The sequence below is a fragment of the Mus caroli genome, unplaced genomic scaffold (genome assembly GCF_978045245.1).
Source record: "Mus caroli unplaced genomic scaffold, Mus_caroli_1 scaffold_15, whole genome shotgun sequence".
Taxonomy (NCBI): Eukaryota; Metazoa; Chordata; class Mammalia; order Rodentia; family Muridae; genus Mus; species Mus caroli.
This window is the reverse complement of record NW_028227270.1, coordinates 44090400-44116712: the sequence shown is the minus strand read 5'-3', so window position 1 is coordinate 44116712 and position 26313 is coordinate 44090400. Positions and strand designations below refer to the sequence as shown.

The 26313-nt window shown below is 38.3% G+C and overlaps 1 protein-coding gene across 6 annotated transcripts in view; it reads left to right on the top strand.

Annotated features, from left to right (window-relative positions):
* Kiaa0825 (KIAA0825 ortholog) overlaps positions 1-26313 on the top strand; it is a 432254-nt gene that overhangs the window by 147677 nt on the left and 258264 nt on the right. For all 6 annotated transcript variants that reach the window (XM_085830935.1, XM_085830933.1, XM_085830932.1 and 3 more), the window contains 2 exons: positions 7120-7230; positions 25934-26073. In XM_085830935.1, the coding sequence (XP_085687061.1) occupies positions 7120-7230; positions 25934-26073 (251 nt within the window). The remainder of the gene's footprint in view (positions 1-7119; positions 7231-25933; positions 26074-26313) is intronic.

The window sequence follows — 26313 nt, the reverse complement described above, 5'->3', positions numbered from 1 at the left end:
TGCTCCAACATATTACTTTAAGTGTCTTGCTTTGATACATTTGAGCATCGTATGTCCCAGAGAAAACACATTTTTATTGTCTGGCTGGTTGGTTGGTTAGTTAGATGGTTGTTATTGTCTGACTGGTTGGTTGGTTAGTTAGATGGTTGGTTTAGTTTGGTTTGTTTCCTTCCAAAACAGAGTTTCTCTGGATAATCCTGGCCGTTCTGGAACTCCTGAGGTAGATCAGGCTGGCCTCAGACTCTGAGATCTGCCTCCTCTGTCTCCTGTGTGTTGGGATGGAAGATGACAGCCACTCCTCTGGCTTGTCATCATTTCTCTTGAGGCAGATCTTACTAGGTAGCCTAGGCTGGCCTCAAACTTACAAATGACACTTAAAAAGAAAACAGGGAATTCTATTTAAATCTTCAAGTGTTGGATTGGATGGTGTCTATTTGTTTGCGGTTGCTTCTGATTGTAGGGGCATCAGAAAGGGCCTTGTCTTTAGTAGTCTATGTTATCACATAGTTTCAACTTAGTTTCTAGTTCTTTCTCGACCTAATTCTAGTTCCAAGATTGTGGGGTTTTTTACTTGGATATTTTTAATTAAACATGTCTAGTGACCCAGGCACTGGGCTATGCATATGACCTGACACAATCACCTTTATAGAGCACCCTCTTTTGAGATCTGGAGGTACACTCTGTTAACATCTTATTCTGAGAACCTCTCTGCTGGGCCTTCAGCCAAATTTCTAGTGGTACAAGCCAAGCATAAATTCAGCTAAGTTTTTTTTTTAGCTTTTGGCTATTCTCACTTCTGGGTGGCTTGGATTTATTTTATTCCAGTTACATAAGCCCAAGAGCAAGTCTATTTGTTGGGAAAGGAAAAAAAAAAGAAAAGAAAAGATATGCATGAGCAAAAGAAACGAAACTGAATCTAGGCTCTAGTGTCTAGGGTGATGGCCTGTCCACTGCAAAGGCAGTGTGATGTGAAGGAGAGGGAAGGAGCCTGGCTCCTCATGCTAGAAGATAAACAAGGCATGTTTTTACACCTAAGCAAAGCTCTCTATACATTTTGATAATCTACAGAGAAGATGTGTATTCTTCCTCAATCTGAAAGCACTTAGCAATTTTTATGGAAGAGGATTTTAGGAATGGGGGCTGGGGTGGGGTCAAGAATACCAAAGAAGACTGTGAGCATACACTTCTGTATTTACCAGGCACTGGCATAGCCTCACAAGAGATGGCTATATCAGGGTCCTGTCAGCAAAATCTTGCTGGCATATGCAATAGTATCTGGGTTTGGTGGTTGTTTATGGGATGGATGCCCAGGTTGGGCCCCCCAATGAAGGAGCTAGAGAAAGTACTCAAGAAGCTAAAGGGGTCTGCAACCCTATAGGAGGAACAAAAATATGAACTAACCAGTAACCCCAAGAGCTTGTGTCTATAGTTACATATGTAGCAGAGGATGGCCAAGTTGACCATCAATGGGAAGAGATGCCCTTGATCTTATGAATATTATATGCCCCAGTACAGGGGAATGCCAGGGCCAGGAAGTGGGACTGTGTGGGTTTGGGAGCAGGGCGGGGGTCGGGGGAGGGTATAGGAGAGGAAACTAAGAAAGGGGATAGCATATGAAATGTAAATGAAGAAAATATCTAATAAAAAAAGAAAAAAAAAACGCCAAAGAAGCCCCAGAGAACCAACTAATCTGGACTCATAGGGGCTCCCCGGGTCTGTACAGTCAGGGAGGCTGCATGATCTGACCTGGTCCTCTACATATATCTTATAGTTATGTGGGACTTCCAGGGGGACTCCTAACAGTGGGCACCTGAGCTGTCTTTGACTCTTTCGACTGGTTTTGGAATCCTTTTCTTCCTTCTGTGTTGCCTTGTCTAGCCTTAATACAAGCACAGGTGCCTAGTCTTATATACTCTATACCATGTTTATTTGATATCTGTTGGAGGCCTGACCTTTTCTGAATAGAAATGGAGAAGGAGTGGATGGGAGTGGTGCTTGGAGGGGAGGAGAGGGGAAATGAGAGAATAATCAAAGAATTTATTTTTTTGGAGAAAATATGACTTTATAGGCTTTAGGTTCATATTTTGTGCTCTGATATCAAATATGCAGAGTGTCATCACTTTTAGTTATATACTGTAATGTCATTAGAGGTTATCTAATAGAAAATTCATAATCTCATCCCCCATTGAATTTGCAGACCAATTTTCACCCACTTATACTCTCCAGAATAATGAAACTAATTTGGGTTCTTGCTGTGGAATTAAATGCTCACACAGATCACACCCCCTCTGAGACCATCAGCGTCTGCCGTAACATCCTGTCTAGTGAAATAACCTTACTACTGCCAGGCCCAAGAGTCTGTGAGATCCTGACAGAAACAACCACCCAGATACTGAGTTTTCTTTGGTTTTTAATCTAAGAAAATTTGGCAACGGTTAATTGATAAAATTGCAAGTGGCTAATTATTTAGACTATTAGGAATTTCATAGCAATTTTGAGATGTTTGTGGGCCTTTGTTTTCTAATGGCACCTTGCAGTTTTTCTCATAAAGATACCTTGCCTTTTTTAAACCCTTTTAAACACTGAAACATTGTACTTGATAAGCATGAACTCACAGAATCCACATTGTAATATTCCTATTCTACAAACTGTAAAAACGAAGGTTAAGTAAGTTGCCTAAATAAATGGATGAATAAATGAGTAACACATACACAGGATCCAAAATTTGGTCCGTTTCTCATCTATGTAATAATTACTGCTTCTGAATAACTTTCAGCTACCCTTGCCTAGGTCACAGAGAATACAAATGATTAGATTAAATAAATAAATAAACAAACAATAAATAAATGTAGAATGATTGGAGGTAGAGTTAAATCCTAAGAAGAAACAAAGAGAAATAAGACCATAAAGAGACTGTGACAAGAGATATATTTTAGGTAGAGTGGTCAGGGAATACTTGTAAAGGAAAAAAAATATATAAATATGTATATTTATATACATACACACACACACACACACACACACTATAAATTCAACTGACCATAATGAAGAGGGCATTCTTCATGAGACATGCTTTCATTTCTGGACAAATAGAGATGTATACAAAAGCAAAGAGAAGAGGTATGCACAAGATGCGATGCTCATGCCTGATTCCTCATTGGCCCTTTATCCTGTCATTTCCTTTGACACCTTCTGGTTTTTACAAGCCTTAACTGCATTTCCCATCTCCTTAAACAGCACCTTTTTTCCTAGCTCATTGTGGTTGCATGTCTTTTCCCCCCCATTTCAGCTGTCCTGGAACAACACTGAGACTCACAACTCTCACCTGTGTCTTTCTGTAACTGCTGATAACTACAGTATTTGACACTGCTGAGTAACTCTGCCTTCAATTGTTCTCAACTTTGGCCAACTCTTCGACCTTGCCTCATTCTATGGTTTTTTTTTTTTTTTTTTTTTTTTTTTTTTTTTTTTTTTTTTAGCAGCCTTGTACTTCTCTTAGAAAATATAGGCCACTATGCATTTGTTCTACCCTCTCCCATTTTATTCTGACTCAGGAAGCTTCCCAGGGTTTTTATGCAACTACTCTACCACTAGGCTAAATCCCTAGTCCACATACATTCATTATTATTATTATTATTAATTATTATTATTATTATCACTCTCTCAAATATTACATCCTGGCTGTAGTTTTACCTTCCCCCTAGTCTCTCCCCAATACACCTCCCCATTCTTCTGGAACTACCCCCATATCACTTCCCCTCAGATAAGAGCAGGCCTTCCAAGGAATTACAAGGTACAATAAGACCACCCACATGTTCTCAAATCAAGGTTGGACAAGGTAATCCAGTAGGTGGAAAAGGATCCCAAAAGCAGGTAGGCAAAATATTCACAGACAGACACTGCTCCCACTGTTTGCAGTTCCACAAATACACAAAACTACACAACCATAACATATATGTAGAGGATATAGGTCAGATCCATAAAAGCTTCCCGATCTCTGTGAGCCCACTTGAATCCTGATCAGTTGATTCTGTTGGCTGTGTTCTTGTGATATCTTTGACCACCCCTCTGGCTTCTCCAATCTTCGCCCCCCCCTCTTCCACAGAACTCCATGACCTTGGCTGTGGGTCTCTGCGTCTACTCCCATCAGTTGCTGGATGAGGTCTCTGTGATGATGATGATTATACTAGGCTCCAATTCCAGCACATCCTTCGGGCATGACAGACTGTAGGTGGGAGGCTTTCCATGTCCGTTCCTAATAAACCTTTTCAACCCAGTTTACCCCTACATCTCATGCTATGCCTTTGATAGCTGTGTCTTTTCTCAGCGAGAGGACATCTTTTCAGCTATTCTGATAAGTTTTACCATTCTGTGACCCTAGTCTTTGAAGTATAACATCTACCTAATGCCTAGTGCCCCTGACTTTTTTCCATTATTAGAAGCATTTTTCCTCCACTGTTATGTTTGCATTCAGATCCCTTCACTCACTGTGTGTCCTATCACTGGCTCAATCACTGCAGCTTCATTTCTCCCTCTATCCAGCTAAACAAACAAGGACAATGGTATTCACATTCATGCTGTGACTCACTCCCTTCTGTTTACCTTCTCTGCAGCTGTGGACATTGTTGGCCATCTTCTTCCCAGCCTCCTAACATAATTTCCTCCTGGCTCTTTTCCTTTTCTCTGATTTTTTTTTTCTCTGTGGTTTCATTTTGCTACTTCTTTTTTTCATGTCACGCTTTAAAGGCTGGTCCAAAGATCTGCCCTTGGATATCTTTTCATCTCACACTCTTTCAGTGGGTGAATTCATCTACTCATGTGTGATGACTTCCACATGGGTATCTTCAAATCAGAATTCTTTTGTATATACTGGACCAGGAAACTCAAGTTCTTACTCTATGCCTCTCTTTAGATGTATTTCAAATGTCCATGGAACTCTGTGACTAAATTTAAGTGAAATTTCTGTGAGTTTCTCTAGGCTACTCCTTTACACTCACCTTTGCTCCTATTGTCACACTCATCTTAAATCCCTTGTCATAAAAGAATGACTTGCTCTTTCTATTAATTTAGGATTTACGCTTGTCTCCTAGTTTAGGCTCTTCTCGCTGATCTAGTACCATATCTTTGTTGTTTTATCCTTAATCTCTTCCAATCTATATCCCTTACTGCTATTGAACCCTGTATTATAAGACATGAAACTCCAATATTCCAGTGTTTGGCTGTGGATCTCAGGAATTCTCGTGGAAGAGTTGCGGGGGAAAGATTGAGGGACCCAGAGGAACTCCACAGGAAGACCAATATAGTCATTAAACTGGATCGTTGGGGACTCCCCAGAGATGAAAAACCCCAAACAAAGACCAAGCACTGGCTTGACCAAATCCCCTGCAAATATGTAGCAGATGTGCAGGTCTGTCTTGATCTTCCTAGAGTTCCTCCAACAATTAGAGCAGGGGCTGTCCCTAAATCTGTTGCCTGCTTGTGGGTCCTGTTCTCTTAACTGAGCCACCTTGTCTGGCCAAAGTGGGAGAGGATGCACCTAGTTCTGTAGTGACTTGATTTTTCATGTTGCAGGGATACCCAGGGGTGCTGCTCATTCTTAGAGAAGAAGGGGAAGGGTGTAAGATGAGCTGTGTGAGGGGTGACAAGCAGGAGTCGGGGGCTTTAAATTCTTCAGGGATTCCTCATTGCTAGTACAAATGAGAAACCCTTAAAAAAGCACACCCTGGTATTGAGCTAGCCTCTGTCTGTCATTTTCTTTCCCTTTTTGGATTGCATTGAGTAAGTATATATACCTGACTTTGACAACTGTTTCTCTGATCTGAAATTTAGTGAAGCTAAAGCAAAAGGGGTTTAAGGAAATGATGTCATAGTGGTTTTCTAAAGACAAATCTCCCAAGTAGACTTATTCAAAGACAATTCATTTCTGCAAGACAATGAGAGGAGATAAAAGCCAAATTTAGGAAATATGACAATACGAAATGCAAGATGGTGGCTTGAGGCAATAGGGATGGTGTTTTTCACAACAAAGTTGTATTGTATTTTGACCAGGTTTTACCTTATGTGCAAGCTTGTCCATCGATATTGTCATTTTTTAGGTCTTATTTGTTTAGGCTATCATTTCTAGGAAATACAGCAGACTTTCTGTTCCTTTGGCTCTTAACGTCTTTCTGCCTACCCTTCTGTGATGTATCTGTTGTGGCTGTATTCCTCGAGATCCATCCATCAATGACTGCATTATGAGAGAGAAAGTGGAAAGTGATGTAACTATATTTTATTTTTAAAAAAGACAATATCGCTACTTCATTATATGGAAAATACCACTTCAAACAATTCTATCTTTAAAAGCCTTTACTCCTAACATGAAGTGGGCAAATATGTAGTCTAGTTATAAAATTTTATTTAGCCAAGCTATCCACTATGTACTTGTGTGTCAAATCCTTCCTTATTAGATCAAGAGCTATAGTTGAATTTGAACCAACTTAGAAAAATATTAGTCATCTCCAAAAGGTGACTGTAGACAAGATATTCTGGAAAAAGTATTCTATATTTTAAATCATGATAATCTATTTCCCAATTTAGTTTCTCTTGAAAACTCTCTCTGGGCCATTAAAAACATATAAAGTTAATTGTAAGTTTGTACCTATTGTCTAATGTATATAAAATCACTTTGAGGGTTAAAAATATACCTCATGTTAAATGTGTTTACATTAATGAAGCAAATATCACAAATGATAGCACTTACTTAGTGTAAGTTGATTAAAGCTGTATGAAATACAAGTATACTAGTTGTAAGAATCATAGATTATATTCATTGTAATTTATGTGGGCATCTATCTTTGACAAATTTCATAATGTGAACTTCTAAAATTAAATAGTAATGGCATAACTATACCTTTCTCTATGTAAGGGTATTAAAATTCTAATTCTTGATTCTTGGTTTGAGTGTGTGTGTGTGTGTGTTTCTGTTGTTGTTTTGGTGGATGAATTGTCATCAATAAAATGACACCATTTTATATAAAAATAAGTTGGCTTGTAAAAACTGAGCTAATTTCCAAAGTCAGTGCTCTCCATAGTTAATGATTCCTGCATATTCTACAATAATTATTTTTGTTTCCCCAGGACTTTTCAGCACGGTGTCGATGAATCAGCTTCAAATTCCTTAACTCCATTGTTTAACCAGCCATTACACTGGATTTCGTGCATATCACAGTTCTACCCTTCTCTCCTCCGGTGAGAACTTCCAAATTCCACATGCTCTAAATCTGTGATTCTTTTACAAATTTTACAAATTTGCTTCTTGGGTTTGCTGGGGTCTTACAAAAGGAATTTGACAAGAACTGAGGAAATGGATAATTCCACGATTTTTAAACCCCCAAATCAAAGTCATAACACTCATAACCATTCCTCTAATTCATAACTTAAGTTATATAATGGGAAAAAGGTAGATTTTGAGAACTTCATTCTATTGAAGCTAATTACCTAGCTATTTAAAAATTCATTCTTGATCTATGATTGGGGATTTGACAGTTCTGCACCTAATTATGTGATATAGACAGCAAAACTATATAGTCAATTTATCTTAACTCAGAGTCTTAGAAGTTGAGAGGACTAACTTTTGTAATTATGAACAAGATCTTTCATTTTTATTATTTAATTAACAACACTTAAAAGTCAGAAAAAGCATTCACAGTATAAAATGTACTTCCAAAAAATCTGATGACATTTTGTGGCATTATGTAGCATGGCAGTTTGATTCTTTGAAGAATATATCATTGGACAAATGCCTTTTCTTTGTTTCTGAGAATAAAATATCATGAATAGCTAATGGAGATTATGTTGATCTGACTGCAGTCTTGATGTATGTTGGTTAGAGGTGGGGACCTGTGTCTACCTGCCCCCTCAGTGCTTCTCCTATGAAGTTCTGATGCATGTTGTCACCATCTCCCCAAGTTCATATTGCATATTCATATGAGCATGTTAGTTCTCTCCTGTCTGCACATGTTTTCCTTTGGAGCCACCCATCCCCCATTGGGTGAGACTCCGTAATTTTTTATTTTCAGCTCTGCTTAGTTCAGCTCAACTAGGGAAGTAATCACAGAAATGACTTTACCTTTCAAATAGTTAATTTTTATATTTATTGTCTATTTTTTCTATACCCAAATATAAATGAAACAAGAAGTTTCTGTCTTTCTGCTTCTGTTAGTAAACTATCTATCACTCTAACAGAACAATTTGGTCCTGAAAGTCCTTGTTCATTCCCAGTGTAAAATGGTGTCTGGTGCCAGCTTTCTGGGACCATGTTAGTAGCCTGTGCTGAAACCTTAAAAATGTCTTTGGAAATCCACTTCTAGAAATCCACTGTTAGGGATAAAGTGGAGATGCTATTGAAGTTTTATATGTATGATATTTATTAAAGTATTGTTTAAAAGAGAAAATGGAAAATTAACATTCTATACTGCTATTGGAAAAAATCACTTACAGGCTAGTTATAACAATAGACCAGTAAGGAATCAATAAAACAATTGATTTTTAAAGATATATGACAACTATAAATCATTGTGATTTATAATTAATTGGGTTATTCAAGCCAGCCCCAACTGAAGCAATATGTGTAGCAGACATGGTGTAAATGTCTCATACCTATCACCTCTTAGCCTCTGTGAACCTTTATTGGGTACCTAGGCACTTTGTAGAGAGAAAGGTGCTGTCTGATGCAAACAGAAATTTCTGAAGAAAAAGAAGCTGGAGATGAGGTCCACAAGCAATTCCTATTACACTTGAGTTAGTCTTGACAAAAGCACCTTTCAAGGGAAAATCACTCAGAGTAGATGTTAACATGTATGCCTGAAGAATTCCCCAACAGTCTTCCTGTTATTCACTGGGCAAAGTGTCCTTTTGATTATTCAACTCTGCTTGGTCCCTCACATACTGGTCTACAGTGTGTCTTTCCAAGGGAGATTTGAGGTAATTGATAGGTGCCCGAAACTCTCTGGATAAGGCAAGTCATGTTTCCTAGTAAGCAACAGTTACTAGAAGGTTGGATACAATGGAGAATCACTGGGCTGTACAATTCCATTATACATAGAGCATTGCAAAACAGTGCACATAAAGCAAATGCCCATCAGATGCCAGAGGGGTTAGACCAAGGAGGCATTTTAGTTTTTATCTCTGGAGGGACTTTACATGTGGTTTTGTTTTTATCTGTATCTTCAATATTTCTTATGAATACAATTTTAATTCATTAAGTTAAAAAAATAAGCAAAAAGCAAGCAAGAAGCAAGTCAGTTTTCTCTGTTCTTTGTTCTTTAATGGCTTGATTTACAACCTCTTTTGAAATTATTGTACCTCCATATTCTGGGGGAGTGCTAGCTTTTTCCCTAGCATTTTATGTCCACCTTTCTACATTTCTTGAGTTATCTACTCTGATAGTGGCTTGTCCTTTCTCCCCTTTCCTTAGAACACCTTATACAAGCATCGTTCATAAATGCTTAAAAGATAGGAGTTTCTGAGTTTTTTATTTTGCCTATTCTTAGTCCTCAGTCTTGCCTGGCCTTATCATGGCCAGTAAAAATAGTCTCAAAACTCCTCTCAAAGCCAGCCTTCCTCCCCAAATCATTGTAATGAACTTTTTCCATATTCCTGTTATTTAACATGTGTTATTTAACATATGTGCCTTTTCTCCCCCAAATCCTAAATTTGCTTGTTTTGTACCTCTGTGCCTTGTTTGCCAAGCACCCATCATTTTTCTCTGCTCCATTTTACCTCACTGTCCTTGATGCGTGAATAGGGCTTGGCAACTATTAACTTGTATTTGTTCATCATTCTCCACTTTAGAACTTTTTCTTGTTTCTTCTTGTGGAACTCCTTAGGCCTGAATTTTCCTGCAAAGTATGATATGGTCACCCTTTCCCTGCATCCCTCTGCATCCCTCAAATTCTGACAGCTGGTCTCTGCTGGGTCATATGATGTGCTGAGAAAGGTTTGATGCTTGTGTCATACAGCCCAGCATGCTTAGAACAATGATAGAATCTGGGCATCAAGAAAAATGATTTAAAAAGAAATCATTATTGATTTGCATTTGCCAGGCATGGCAGTGGGGGGGGGGTCACAAGTCATTCCCTTTCAATCCACTTTCCACACTTAAGCCAGCTACCTCTTCTTCTCTTTTACCTCAAATTCTTCTTGAAAACAGTATTCTGCAACAAAAAGGTTCTGGAAAATATATGTGTTAGACAATAACAACTGAAAACATGTTAGTTTCATCTTATAAGAAAGTTTATTTAAAGAAAAGAGAAAATGGAGGAAAGAAATCACTGAGATAACTAATTTTATGAAATTTCATAGTAATTGATTTATTTTATCTTATTTATTTGCTTGTTTCTTTATTCGTGCAAGTGATGAGACAGGCCACAACTTTCTTTTCCTTTTTTATTAGATATTTATTTACATTTCAAATATCCCCTTTCCTAGTTTCCCCTCCGAAAATCTCCTATCCCCTCCCACTCCCACTGCTACCCAACCCACCCATTCCCATTCTTGGCCCTGGCATTCCCCTATACTGGGCATAGAACCTTCACAGGTTTAAGGGCCTCCCCTCCAATTGGTGACCGACTAGACAATCCTCTGCTACATATACAGCTAGAGCCACAAGTCCCACAATGTGTTTTCTTTCATTGGAGGTTTAGCCCAGGGAACTCTGGAGCTATTGGTTCGTTCATATTGTTGTTCCTCCTATGGGGCTGCAAACCCCTTCAGCTCATTTTTTACTTTCTTTTGCTTCTTCATTGGGAACCCTGTACTCTGTTCAAGGATGGATGATTGTGAGCATCCACGACTTTATTTTCCAGGCAATGGCAGAGCCTCTCAGGAGACAGCTATATCAGGCTCCTGTCAGCAAGCTCTTGTTGGCATCTGCCATAGTGTCTGGGTTTGGTGGTTGTTTATGGAATGGACCCCCAAGTGGGGCAGTCTTTGGATGGTCATTGCTTCAGTCTCTGCTATGAACATTGGCACTGTAATTCCTTCCATGGGTATTTTGTTCCCCATTCTAAGAAGGATTCTGAGCTTCTGGGCTAATATCCACTTATCAGTGAGTACATACCATGTATATTCTTTTGTGATGGGGTAACCTCATTTTGAATGTTATCCTCCAGATCCATCTATTTGTCTAAGAATTTCATAAATTCATTGTTTCTAATAGCTGAGTAGTACTCCATTGTGTAAATGTACCACATTTTCTGTATCCATTCCTCTGTTGAGGGACATCTCGGTTCTTTTCAGATTCTGGCTAATATAAATAAGGCTGCTATGAACATAGTGGAATATGTGTCCTTATTACAAGTTGGAACATCTTCTGGGTATATTCCCAGGAGAGGTATTGCTGGATCTTCCTATAGAACTGTGTCCAATTTTCTGAGGAACTGCCAGACTGATTTCCAGTGTCGTCGTACCAGCTTGCAGTCCCTCCAGCAATGGAGGAGTGTTCCTCTTTCTCCACATCCTAGCCAGTATCTGCTGTCCCCTGAGTTTTTGATCTTAGCCATTCTTACTGGTGTGAGGTGGAATCTCAGGGTTGTTTTCATTTGCATTACCTGATGATTAAGAATGTTGAACATTTTTTAGGTGCTTCTAAGCCATTCGGTATTCCTCAGTTGAGAATTGTTCTTAGCTCTGTACACCATTTTTAATAGGGTTATTTGGTTCTTTGGGGTCTTACTTCTTGAGTTCTTTGTATATATTGGATATTAGCCTTATTTTAGATGTAGGATTGGTAAAGATTTTTTCCCAATCTGTTGGTTGCCCTTTTTTGGTCCTATTGACAGTCTTTCTTGCCTTACAGAAGCTTTGCAATTTTATGAGGTCCCATTTGTCAATTCTTGATCTTAGAGCATAGACTCTTGGTGTTTCTGTTCAGAAAATTTTCCTCTCTGCTCATGTGCTCGAGGCTCTTCCCCACTTTCTCTTCTATTAGTTTTAGAGTATCTGGTTTTATGTGGAGGTCTTTGATCCACTTGTACTTGAGTTTTGTACAAGGACATAAGCATGGATCGATTTGCCTCCTTCTATATGCTAACCACCAGTTGAGTCAGCACCAATTGTTGAAAATGCTCTTTTTTTCCACTGGATGGTTTTAGCTTCTTTGTCAAAGATAAAATGACATAGGTGTGTGGGTTCCTTTTTGAGTCTTTATTTCCATTCCATTGATCTACCTGGCTGTCACTGTACCTATACCATGCAGTTTTTAATTACAATTGCTCTGAAGTACAGCTTGTGGTCAGACATGGTGATTCTACCAGAGGCTCTTTTATTGTTGAGAATAGTTTTGTTATTCTAGGTTTTTTGTTATTCCAGATGAGTTTGCAAATTGTTCTTTCTAACTCTGTGAAGAATTGAGTTGGAATTTTGATGGGGATTGCATTGAATCTGTTGATTGCTTTTGATAAAATCGCCATTTTTACTATATTAATCCTCCCAGTACATGAGCATGGGAGGTCTCAACTTTCTTATGGAAGTCAGACAACTTGTAGAGTCCATTTTCTCCTTCCTCCTTCCCATGTGTTTCTGGGAATTAAATACATTCTCAGTCTTGGTGGCAAGTACAGTTTGTTGCTGAGCCACTTTGCCAGTCCAACATCTTAATAAATATGACATCTATTTATTTTCTACCTGTACATTATTTCAGGAAAGTCTTGAATCAGCTTTCTTAAGTGTTAAGATAATTAAATGTAGGCTAGAAGTTAGAATAGAGGAAGGAAAAATAAGAAAACCCAAACAGAATGAAAATGCAGAAAGTTATATAGAAAATAAACTTGTCTATAAGGTTACTGTGAGGGACATAATAAGTAAAAATAATTTTTATGCTCTCCCAAGCTCTGGTAATACTGTTCTGAAGACATGTTTTTAGGAAAATTAATATATTTCCAAAGCATTATGTAAAATAAACTACATTTAAGCTCTGTCTCAATGGCACAAGCCAACACTGTAGATGACTTATAATAATCAGTTTCATAGTAGACAAGGCTAAATCAACTGGTGACTATCTCCCCAACAAGGTCAAACCATGATAATATAGTGATTTCATATAAATCTTCAAAAAATAATACTGTCTTGGTAATTGTAGTAGTCAGGGATCTCTAGAGAAATAGACCTGGTAGAATGAATCTATATATACTAATAGAAGATTTATTGTGGGTTTTATAGACTGTAGTCTGGCTAGTTCCAATAGAGAGGCCAAAAATCTGAGAGTTGTTTTGAGTTAGTCAAAAAGGATTGGTGTCTCAGCTGATCTCCAATCTCTTCACTACAGATAAAGTAGGTTCTAAGGCCAGTGAAGGGATGTCTCAGCAGCAGGAGAGATAAACTTGCCAGTGAGAGTGAGAGGAAGCAGTCAAAGAGCAAAGTTTCCTTCTTCTGTGCCATTTTATGTAAATTGCCATGAGAAGATACGGTCCCAATTTAGGATGGGGTTTTCCACTTTAAATGATGCAGTGAAAAGTAATTCCTCACAGGTGTACGGAAATGCTTGGATTTTACTTGATTCCAGATGTGTTCAAGTTGACAACCAAGATTATCCACCATAGTAATTTATACTGTTTCCTTCTAATGCTTCTTTTTTGTTTTATAATTCCTAAAGTTGAATCTTAATTAAACTATTTGAAAACCTCCAAGTAATTTTCAAGTCTTCCTTTGCACTCTGAACATGAGTGGCACAGTTGTCATGAATAAACAGGGCATTCATTTCTGCTGGTTATTGTCTTCTCTGCTGTCACAATATTCTGATTCTAGGCTAGTCACTCCTCCACTGCAGAGCTTGTTTTCTGTTGTGCTTTTACTTAAGAGAATTCTGTTTATTAAAAATTCCTTTCCTTGATACAATACAGCAAACTAAATTATGATACCAACTTGAGAACCACACAGTACTATTGTTGACTTCCACCATCTTGAGACATCCCACCAATTTCTACCTTTCTTTCTTGTTACAGCTTTTATGTCTCTTCTTATATCATGTCTGCAGGCCTGACCCTGAGATAATAAATATCTTCAGTGTTCTATCATGCACCTTTTCCTTTTGTTTTACTTTGTGAAACAGTGTCTCTCTATGTATGGTTGGCTGTCCTACAACTCACGCTGTAGACTAGGATAGCCTTGAACTCAGAGAGTTCTGCCTGCCTCTGTCTCCCAAGTGCTGAGAATAGAGGTATATACCACCAATGCACAGCTATCATGTAACTTTTAAAAAGTGATGCTCTGTGGTCCACTGCACTTCTTTTGTATTCCATTCTATTAAAATCAATTATACTCTATTCAAAGACTCTAGACTCATAGATATCAATGTACCTGAATATTGTCTTGATGTATATACCGGATATTACAGACACTGTCCCTTTGAAACTGATTCTCTTCTCTCGAGCCTTGTATTAGCTAATGGTAAGTACTCAGTTGTGTAGGCCAGATCCTTAGGAGAGCATCTAGAGCCTCTTTTCCTCCTACATTTCCACCCTCTTGTTAGGTCTCCATGATGTTTAGCCTTTAATCTACCATCCACAAAGCCACTCTCACCTTAGTCCAAACCACCATAATCTCTCTCATCAATACTGCAATGACTGCTTTGACATCCTAGCTTCACTTTTTCTAGATAAAGCTGAGCATGTCAAGCTCTCTACCACTACATTACACTCTGAACTTCACTGTGCAAGTTTTCTATAGTTTTTTTGTGTCAACTTTTATTTTCATTATTTTCTAAACTATAGCCCAAACTTTTCAAACCCAAACAAATTTTTCAAACTCAAACTTTATTTTTTCATACCTATGACTTCCAGTCTTCCAGTGAATACCATACACATGTACATATACATTTACCATACCATCTATGTACCATACCATGTACTACACACACACAGATACACACACATGGATACACATACTTAGTTAGCATGATCTACAAAAGTCATGTACATGTGGGTTTTTTTTATTTCTCATCCCCAAATTCTTTGAGAACCATCACAATTTGATGTGTGCTCTTCGAAATTGCCTTTTCCACCTGCCCTTGCTACCTCTTCATCTTTATTTAGTGAAGGAATGCCCATTTGCCCTCACATCCTCTGCTCAGCTGACTTTTGTAGGGAAGCCTTTCAACTCCAAAGATTAGTTTGGTACTATTACTTTATCTTAGTTTGCCTATCCTCTGTTCAACTTCTATAACTATAATTTTAGCTTTATTTATATAATCATTTAAAATAGAATGAATCCTTTTCCAAATCCCATAATTGGTATTCTTCTGTCTCCCTAGTCTAGAAGTCAGCCAGTGTATAGTAGTTGAATGAATGAATGAATGAATGAACAATTTGGTGCAAAGTACAATATGAACTTTCTGAGATTTTTTTTTTTTTTTGGTCTTAAGGCATTTATTGTAGAAAGGCAGAGAGAGAGAAGAATACAGAAGCAGAGGGTGGCAATGGCCGTGTGGAGAGAGGGCGAAAGGGGAGGGGAAAAATGAGGAACAAGGGAACAAGAGTATAAGAGGTAAGAGAGCAAGAGCTTAAGTGAATTTGCTGAGATTCGATATGCATAGTAGATTTCAGATATGGATAGTGTGATTTTAATTAGCTGGTTTCTTCTAATATCCTCAGAATAGAACTTCTAAAGAGGAGGACAAAATCTGTCTCCTAGGAAAGGGATGGGGAAATTATGTATGTATGTTTTAATATAAAATATTTTAATAGTCTCCTTACTGTTGATGGCAAGCTTTTACATAGCATTGAGGAAAAGCACTGAGAGACTGTATACTCTGACATGCCAAGTGCAAGTCCGGAGCCATCTAGGGGAAGAGCACTAAGAGCTTTTATGTAGCTGTTCTGGAGGCTCGGTAGACAATAGCTGGAGCTTTGAAAAAATTTTCAATGCTAAAGGCAGTATGTTTAATAATTATTAAAAGAACTAAAAATGTCAGATGACTAGGAATTTCAGATAAAAGGATAGATGGATGGATGATGGTTAGATAGGTGAATAGACAGGAGGATTGATGGGTGGATAGATGGTTGGATTGGTAGATAGATAGATAGGTAGATAGATAAGATAGGATAGATTTATAAGATAGATAGATAGATAGATAGATAAGATAGATGGGTGGGGGTGGGCGTGGATGAGTGGATGGATATCTTAAGGTTTATGTTTCCTCTTCTATTATAACTTTAAAAATATTATGTGACTAATAGAGAAATTCAGACTGCACTGTGACCATACAGACAACTACAGGTTTTCACAGTAGACAATGTGTCTTCTGTAATTGTTTTGTTTTTTGATCTTGGAAAATAAGTTAACCTGCATGAGCTTCTGTTTCATTTAGTGTTTGATGAATAAGTTGAGACAAATATTTTATAATTTTATTTAGCTACTTAAAATTCCACAGAAGAGTATTGTTTTTTTCTCTATCAAAAAATATCTTCTCCTACCTTCCAGGATATTCATACGGGGGAAGGGGATATGATAATTCAATTAGCTAACTTGCCTCCAAGCCACATACCACATTTAATATCCACTAGGCAGCCATTCATAGAAACTGTACAGTAAAGAGCTTTCTATTTCAGAAGGTAGAAGAGTTTATCAATTATCTAAACTTGTTAAGAGTATCTACTACAAAGCTGATAACATGGAAAGAAAATTGAACTGGTTTCCCACTGGACGTCCACACTTATCAGATGTGTGATGTCAAAAACAGAACAAAACAAAACAAAACAAAACACCTCTCTGGAACTCTCAGTAATAGGGTCTTATCTGATGTCAGGGACTGATAGTAGCCATTGTCTCCAGAAAGATAACATGGCTGCTGAAAGGGGATAGCCAATGACTACTGGTCTCTACTGTTTTATGAACTCACCCCTAAACTCATTATTGAAATGTTACATTATTTATAAAAATTAAAATTAATTATCCTTAAAAACACTTGTTTACTTTTTCTTGTCTTTACCTCTTGGTTCATGCTATATGGACAAAAGGGGAACAAATACATACACCCTGAATTTCCCTAACATTTAAATAGTATTGTCCATAATGCTAGGGGATTAAAACCCCTAGAGAAGAGAGCTAGAGAATATAGTTGGTAGAGTTTTTCCTAGCATGATCAAACCCCAAGTATAATTCCCTACACAGGTATGGGGATGCACAAACATAGCATTTTTTTTAAAGAATGTAAATCTATGTTAGTGGGCAAAGCTAGCTTGACTGCTAAGTCAAGTCTACATATCTCTATGCAGATGAGTGTCACCCAAATTAAAAATTATCTTCTTGGAGAAAGATGGCATGGTGACTTTAAAAGTTTCCTTTGCTTTTTTCTTTGAAAGATTCTGAAAGATAAGTTAAAGAAAATGAAGAGTCATAATTCTGGGACTTCCATGATCCTGCTCTCCACTCCCCACTAGGACTATGGCCTTCACCTTGTCTTGAGTTATGTTTTTGACTTTGTTCTCTGAATAATGTACCTTATGCTTTCTGGTATAAATTTCTCCCAGTGATACATGCCAGAAACCATCTGGCTGAAATCATTTCCTGTATCTTAAGTAACATGTCTCCAATTTGGGACATAACCCTAAGACCTGACTCAGTCTGGGGTTCAAAACTTGATATCTTTAATCAGAAGGTTTGAATGGAACCAAACATCTTCTATGCCAGAAAATGCAACTTATCTACAAAATATCCATCAAGCTTAATGAGGGACAACATGAAGTAAAGGAATGAGCATTGGTTTGAAATCAGGAATGAACATTGGTTGAACCTGGATTTAAAGCAGCCAAAAATCTAGTAACTAAAGGTCTTTGGAGTATGTGCTCAGTATTCTTAAAACAAGGATTGATATATACATTATCTTCATTTATATCCCAACTTAAATATTCTTTTGTTGTTACTGTTGCTGTTGTTTTGTTTTATTTATTTATTTATTTTTGGTTTTTTTCAAGACAGGGTTTCTCTGTATAGCCCTGGCTGTCCTGGAACTCACTTTGTAGACCAGGCTGGCCTCGAACTGAGAAATCCGCCTGCCTCTGCCTCCCAAGTGCTGGGATTAAAGGTATATGCCACCACTGCCTGGCTCCAACTTGAATATTCTTGACAAAGAGACTCTAGTAAAAAGATACAAGTGGAAGTCATTTATTTTCTAAGTGGAGGAACACTGGGAAAGAAGATAGTGAAGCAGAGACTTGGGCCATCTTTCAAGACAATTATTGAAAGACTTGCTGAACTTAAGCATTGCAGATCTTTGGGTTTTGGTTTTTGTTTGGTTTTTAAATGTCAATACATTATAGTTTTAATTATTTTCTTATTTTTAAAAATTAAAACATAATTACATAATTTTTCTTTCATCCCTTCCTCTTTCCAGTATTTCCCATTTATGCTCCCCACCCATTTTCTGTAGAAATCACTGACTTTTTTAATTGTTATTGTCTCGTGTGTGTGTTTGTTTGTGTGTGTAAGTGAGTGTTAGTGTATATCTAAACATATAAATACAAACTGCTCAGTCCCTTTAGTTTTACTTATATGTTTTGGGACTGACCACTTGTTATTGGATAAAATCAGGGAGCTCTTCCCTGGGAAAGATCATTTCCTTAGCCCTCATCATTCCTTAATTACCAGTAGTTTTTTGTCTTTGGGTGGCATCTGTGAGACTTGGAGTAGAAAAATAATGCAAAATACATTTTTTGCTACAGTTCTAGTTATTAAACCAAAAGAATAAGGGTTCTGGAACATATACCTAAACAACTCCTAGCATCAGTCCTTAGTTGAGAGCTTTTGGGAGAAAAGATCTCTTGTACCCTAAAATGACCATGAAATTGCTATACAGCAAAAGGCAAGCATGAATTTCTGGTCCCCGCAAGTGCCAAGATTACAGTGTCATCCCCACATTGTGTGTGTGCTGAGATTACAGTGTCATCCCCACACTTGTGTGTGTGTGTGTGTGTGTACTGAGAGTATAGTGTCATCCCCACATTGTGTGTGTGCTGAGATTGCAGTGTCATCCCCACTCTTGTGTGTGTGTGCTGAGATTACAGTGTCATCCCCACAGTGTGTGTGTGCTGAGATTACAGTGTCATCCCCACACTTGTGTGTGTGTGTGTGTGTGTGTACTGAGAGTATAGTGTCATCCCCACATTTTGTGTGTGTGCTAAGATTGCAGTGTCATCCCCACAGTGTGTGTGTGCTGAAATTACAGTTTCATCCCCACAAGTGTGTGTGTGTGCTGAGAGTATAGTGTCATCCCCACAGTGTGTGTGTGCTAAGATTACAGTGTCATCCCCACACTTGTGTGTGTGTGCTGAGATTACAGTGTCATCCCCACACTTGTGTGTGTGTGCTGAGAGTATAGTGTCATCCCCACAGTGTGTGCGTGCTGAGATTAAAAGTGTCATCCCAACGAGATGACCATGTGGTTTTTGTCTTTGAGTTTGTTTATATACTGGATTACGTTGATGGATTTCCGTATATTGAACCATCCCTGCATCCCTGGGATGAAACCTACTTGGTCAGGATGGATGATTGTTTTGATGTGTTCTTGGATTCGGTTAGCAAGAACTTTATTGAGGATTTTTGCATCAATATTCATAAGGGATATTGGTCTGAAGTTTTCTATCTTTGTTGGGTCTTTTTGTGGTTTAGGTATCAGAGTAATTGTGGCTTCATAGAATGAGTTGGGTAGAGTACCTTCTGTTTCTATTTTGTGGAATAGTTTGTGAAGAACTGGGATTAGATCTTCTTTGAAGGTCTGATAGAACTCTGCACTAAACCCATCTGGTCCTGGGCTTTTTTTAGTTGGGAGACTATTAATGACTGCTTCTATTTCTTTGGGGGATATAGGGCTGTTTAGATCATTAACCTGATCTTGATTCAACTTTGGTACCTGGTATCTGTCTAGGAACTTCTCCATTTCATCCAGGTTCTCCAGTTTTGTTGAGTATAGCCTTTGGTAGAAGGATCTGATGGTGTTTTGGATGTCTTCAGGATCTGTTGTTATGTCTCCTTTTTCATTTCTGATTTTGTTAATTAGGATGCTTTCCCTGTGCCCTCTAGTGAGTCTGGCTAAGGGTTTATCTATCTTGTTGATTTTCTCAAAGAACCAGCTCCTTGATTGGTTGATTCTTTGAATAGTTTTTCTTGTTTCCACTTGGTTGATTTCACCCCTGAGTTTGATTATTTCCTGCCGTCTACTCCTCTTGGGTGAATTTGCTTCCTTTTGTTCTAGTGCTTTTAGGTGTGTTGTCAAGCTGCTAATGTGTGCTCTCTCTAGTTTCCTTTTGGAGGCACTCAGAGCTATGAGTTTTCCTCTTAGAAAAACCACATGGTCATCTCGTTAGATGCGGAAAAAGCATTTGACAAGATCCAACACCCATTCATGATAAAAGTCTTGGAAAGATCAGGAATTCAAGGCCCATACCTAAACATGATAAAAGCAATCTACAGCAAACCAGTAGCCAACATCAAAGTAAATGGTGAGAAGCTTGAAGCAATCCCTCTAAAATCAGGGACTAGACAAGGCTGTCCACTTTCTCCATACCTATTCAACATTGTACTTGAAGTCCTAGCCAGAGCAATTCGACAACAAAAGGAGATCAAAGGGATACAAATTGGAAAAGATGAAGTCAAAATATCACTTTTTGCAGATGATATGATAGTATATATAAGTGACCCTAAAAATTCCACCAGAGAACTCCTAAGCCTGATAAACAGCTTCGGTGAAGTAGCTGGATATAAAATTAACTCAAACAAATCAATGGCCTTTCTCTACACAAAGAATAAACAGGCTGAGAAAGAAATTAGGGAAACAACACCCTTCTCAATAGTCACAAATAATATAAAATATCTTGGCGTGACTCTAACTAAGGAAGTGAAAGATCTGTATAATAAAAACTTCAAGTCCCTGAAGAAAGAAATTATAGAAGATCTCAGAAGATGGAAAGATCTCCCATGCTCATGGATTGGCAGGATCAACATTGTAAAAATGGCTATCTTGCCAAAAGCAATCTACAGATTCAATGCAATCCCCATCAAAATTCCAAATCAATTCTTCAACGAATTAGAAAGTGCAATCTGCAAATTCATCTGGAATAACAAAAAACCTAGGATAGCAAAAACTCTTCTCAAGGATAAAAGAACCTCTGGTGGAATCACCATGCCAGACCTAAAGCTCTACTACAGAGCAATTGTGATAAAAACTGCATGGTACTGGTATAGTGACAGACAAATAGACCAATGGAATAGAATTGAAGACCCAGAAATGAACCCACACACCTATGGTTACTTGATCTTCGACAAGGGAGCTAAAAACATCCAGTGGAAGAAAGACAGCATTTTCAACAAATGGTGCTGGCACAACTGGTTGTTAACATGTAGAAGAATGCGAATCGATCCATTCCTATCTCCTTGTACTAAGGTCAAGTCTAAGTGGATCAAGGAACTTCACATAAAACCAGAGACACTGAAACTTATAGAGGAGAAAGTGGGGAAAAGCCTTGAAGATATGGGCACAGGGGAAAAATTCCTCAATAGAACAGTAATGGCTTGTGCTGTAAGATCGAGAATTGACAAGTGGGACCTCATGAAACTACAAAGCTTCTGCAAGGCTAAAGACACCATCAATAAGACAAAAAAACCACCAACAGATTGGGAAAGGATCTTCACCTATCCTAAATCAGATAAGGGACTAATATCCAATATATATAAAGAACTCAAGAAGGTGGACTCCAGAAAGTCAAATAACCCCATTAAAAAATGGGGCTCAGAACTGAACAAAGAATTCTCACCTGAGGAATACCGAATGGCAGAGAAACACCTGAAAAAATGTTCAACATCCTTAATCATCAGGGAAATGCAAATCAAAACAACCCTGAGATTCCACCTCACACCAGTCAGAATGGCTAAGACCAAAAATTCAGGTGACAGCAGATGCTGGCGAGGATGTGGAGAAAGAGGAACACTCCTCCATTGTTGGTGGGATTGCAAGCTTGTACAACCACTCTGGAAATCAGTCTGGCGGTTCCTCAGAAAATTGGACATAGTACTACTGGAGGATCCAGCAATACCTCTCCTGGGCATATATCCAGAAGATGTCCCAACCGGTAAAAAGGACACATGCTCCACTATGTTCATAGCAGCCCTATTTATAATAGCCAGAAGCTGGAAAGAACCCAGATGTCCCTCAACAGAGGAATGGATACAGAAATTATGGTACATTTACACAATGGAGTACTACTCAGCTATTAAAAAGAATGAATTTATGAAATTCCTAGCCAAATGGATGGACCTGGAGGGCATCATCTTGAGTGAAGTAACACAATCACAAAAGAACTCATACAATATGTATTCATTGATAAGTGGATATTAGCCCAAAACTTAGGATACCCAAGATATAAGATACAATTTGATAAACGCATGAAACTCAAGAAGAATGAAGACCAAAGTGTGGACACTGTGCACCTTCTTAGAATTGGGAACAAAACACCCAGGGAAGGAGTTACAGAGACAAAGTTCGTAGCTGTGATGAAAGGATGGACCATTTAGAGACTGCCGTATCCAGGGATCCATCCCATAAGCAGCTTCTAAACGCTGACACCATTCAATACACTAGCAAGATTTTGCTGAAAGGACCCAAATATAGCTGTCTCTTGTGAGACGATGCCGGGGCCTAGCAAACACAGGAGTGGATGTTCACAGTCAGCTATTGAATGTATCACAGGGCTCCCAATGGAGAAGCTAGAGAAAGTACCCAAGGAGCTAAAGGGATCTGCAACCCTATTGTTGGAACAACATGATGTACTAACCAGAACCCCGGAGCTCTTGTCTCTAGCTGCATATGTATCGAAAGATGGCCTAGTCGGCCATCATTGGAAAGAGAGGCCCATTGGACTTGCAAACTTTATATGCCCCAATATAGGGGAATGCCAGGGCCAAAAGAATGGGAATGGGTGGGTAGGGAAGTGGGGGGTGCTATGGGGGACTTTTGGGATAGCATTGGAAATGTAATTGAGGAAAATATGTAATAAAAATATTAAAAATCAAAAAAAAAATAAATAAAAGTGTCATCCCGTCACCTGATTCATATGGTGCTGGGAATTAAATTCCAGGAGTACATAGAACATTTAAGAAATTATAAATGAGCTACTTTATAGTCATTTAGCTAAAGTAGAGCTAAAGTTTTTCATGATTATGCCATAGTATTTTGTAAATTCTATAAACTAGTAAAGGTCAAACCTTATTATTTTAGGATTTGAGGAATTTGGGGGCCAATTCATGGCCCAGACATACTCATGTACCCGAATACAATGTTAGTACAACCCAACCATGTATTTATTCTGTTTTCCAGGACAAAATTGTATGAGTTTTGATGGATTTGTAAATTTTTGTTCTTTTCTGTATGTCATAGTAGAATTTGACACATACACATTGATACACACACACACACACACACACACACACACACACATTTTCCCTTTCTGTCGTTTTTTCAGACTGATCTCACTTTCTCAGCTCTCCCAGCTCAGAGAAAGAGTGAACATATGCTTCTCCATATGCCCTACGCAGACTCTTCAGTGCATTTATCTCAGAGCTTGGGAACTGAGGAATGTCTGTACTATTTTATTTTTCTTCATAGTGATTTATTATACTGTACATTTCAAAATCTGTGGTAAGTTGAAAGATCCAAGAATTGAGGTGTATCTCAGTGAATCGTTTTCCATCTGTTAAATGAAGGATTTTATTATTAACTAGGAATTCTGATAAAGGAAAATGAAATGACATTCAATTATTTTGTTTTATGACCAAGGGACTCAGTTTAAAACACATTATCTTTCTAGCTATATTTCTTTTTTGGTTTTTTTGAGACAGGGTTTCTCTGTAGAGCCATGGCTGTCCTGGAAATCACTTTGTAGACCAGGCTGGCCTCGAACTCAGAAATCTGCCTGCCTCTTCCTCTGCCTCCCAAGTGCTGGGATTAAAGGTGTGTGCCACCACTGCCCACCCTTGATGGCATATGCCTTTAATCCCAGCACTTTCCAGGACAGCCAGAGCTATACAGAGAAACCGTGTCTCAAAAAAACAAAAACAAAATACAACAACAAAAAAACACATTATCTTTAATCAGTTTCATACACTGCTACCACATCAGGAAACTCCTCTGATTTGAACTTATCAACAGATACAAAATCCCACCTTAAAATCTCCACTGTCCCCCATGATCTTGCTCATGTTATTTTCCAACTGTCTGTCAGAGATCCTCACTGTATTCTAGCAAAATAGGCCTTCAGCTGTGTCATTAACTCAAACATACTACAGACATAGGAAAGGGTAGTAAATCAGGGATGCCTGCAACCACCTGCCACCCGGTGCCTTTTGTCTTGTGGGCCCCTGAAGGGCTTCTTAGAACCTAGCATCCAAGGTTCAGGAAAGAACTAATGATGGCCTTTTGTGTCTTTTGGAAGCACATTAGAAACTATTCTAAGAGCTGGCCCAGTAACTGAGAATTCCTAAGATGCTCACAGCCATAACTTTTACTCCTATAGTCTGAGAGTACAGTTGCTTGTCTCTTCTGCTCCACCAGCTACCTACGGTAGAAATTTTCCTACCTCACATTGCCCAAATGCCCAAGCAGTTGCCCTTGCCTCCATTTATCAAAGCCTCACAAGGAAAGCCTGAATTGGATCAAAGTTTAAGTACAGACTGGAGGATTTTGTGCATCATGAAGTTGTGAAATGTTTCCAATGCCATGCCAAGGAGATGCTGGAAATTTTCTATATTTACATCTTTGGTCCTTCTTTCATTTCCCTCTCTCTCTTGTGTTATGTTCAAGACACTCCTGTCTAAATGGAGAGATAAACTTTCACTTGATGAAATAAGTGCAGAACTGTGTAAGCTTGTCATAATTTCTTTAATACAGAGGCCACTCTGAAGAGAAACCTTCAGTGAAGGGTACTCAGAGAAAGTGGAATTTTTGTTAAATTTGTTAAAGGGTGATGTCTTAGTTAGGGATACTGTTATTAAATACCACAACAAAAACCAAGTTGGGAATGAAAGGGTTTATTTGGTTTATGATTCTGCATCATAGCTCATCATCCAAAAAAGTCATAACAGGAACTCAAACACGGCAGGAACCTGGAGGAAGGAGATGATAGAGAAACCATCTCTCGTTATAACCTTTAGGTGATCCAAATTGGGGTTTTATAAAGGGAAAAGTTGAACAATGTTATTGATAATTCCTACTTTCTAATGAGGTACTGACACCCTTGTCAATGAAAGCAGTTCTCTGGGGAAGTTGATTTTCTGCTCAAAACTGATAACAGATTAGGAAGCAGAGCCTGTTTATCTTGGAATTATTTCTCTTTGATGACATTACTTAAGTAGGTCACTGGGTGAGTGGTAGCATTAATTCTGATAATTGCATGTTGATTTAAGGATTTTCTAATTAAGTAATTAGATTGTGGCTGACCCTTCACTGAAGTTTTGAATTCCTTTAGTTTTACCAGCAAATTCAATATAAAGCAAAGGTCCAAGTATTCAAAAGCTCACTAGAGCATCTTTTCCCATGCAAGACAAGAAGCTAATAATATATAGCAGACAGTCATTATGTATCTAGGGAGCAAACAAATGAAGACACTCAAAATAAATGTATATGTAGTCACTACACACACACACACACACACACAGATCTTTTAAATACAGGTATAGTTATTTTGTATCAGTTTTAAATTTGGCAGGCTATCAATAATTAATTTGCTAGTTGAGATTAAATATAATTACTTCCCTGAGCAACCCTAAGGTACACAAGCATGAAAGTGTTTTCTGAGTAATCTGGAAGCGATTGACATTTAAAGGAGTTAACATTGCATCTGGAATTTAAGGCTATTGATTTCATAGATAGATTAACTTCATTACTCTGTCTTCTCTTGCCTTCTGAAAGGCCTCCATCCGTGGGTGGACTGACAGCCCAGGGTCAGTTGAAACTGCTCTTATCGCAGCCTTGCTGTAAGTGGAACCTGCTGCTGGACACCCTGCTTCACAGTGGCGGCCTCATACCGAGAATCCTGTTGAAAAGTTCAAGTGAGTATGTACACTTTCAAAAATGCCCAAGAAGCACAACAAAGCCAACAAACAAACCCAGCACAAAAACTGCAAAGAAACATTCATTGCCAAAGTTGAGTGGAACTTTTAGTCTACTCAAATGTCACCCGAAGGGTGGAAGCCAAATACATATGCTGGCCGCTATGGGCAGTCACACCAGAGGAAATGCGCTGCAGCTTGATTGGTCTTTTTATTTCAGGAATTCTAAATAAAAGAATA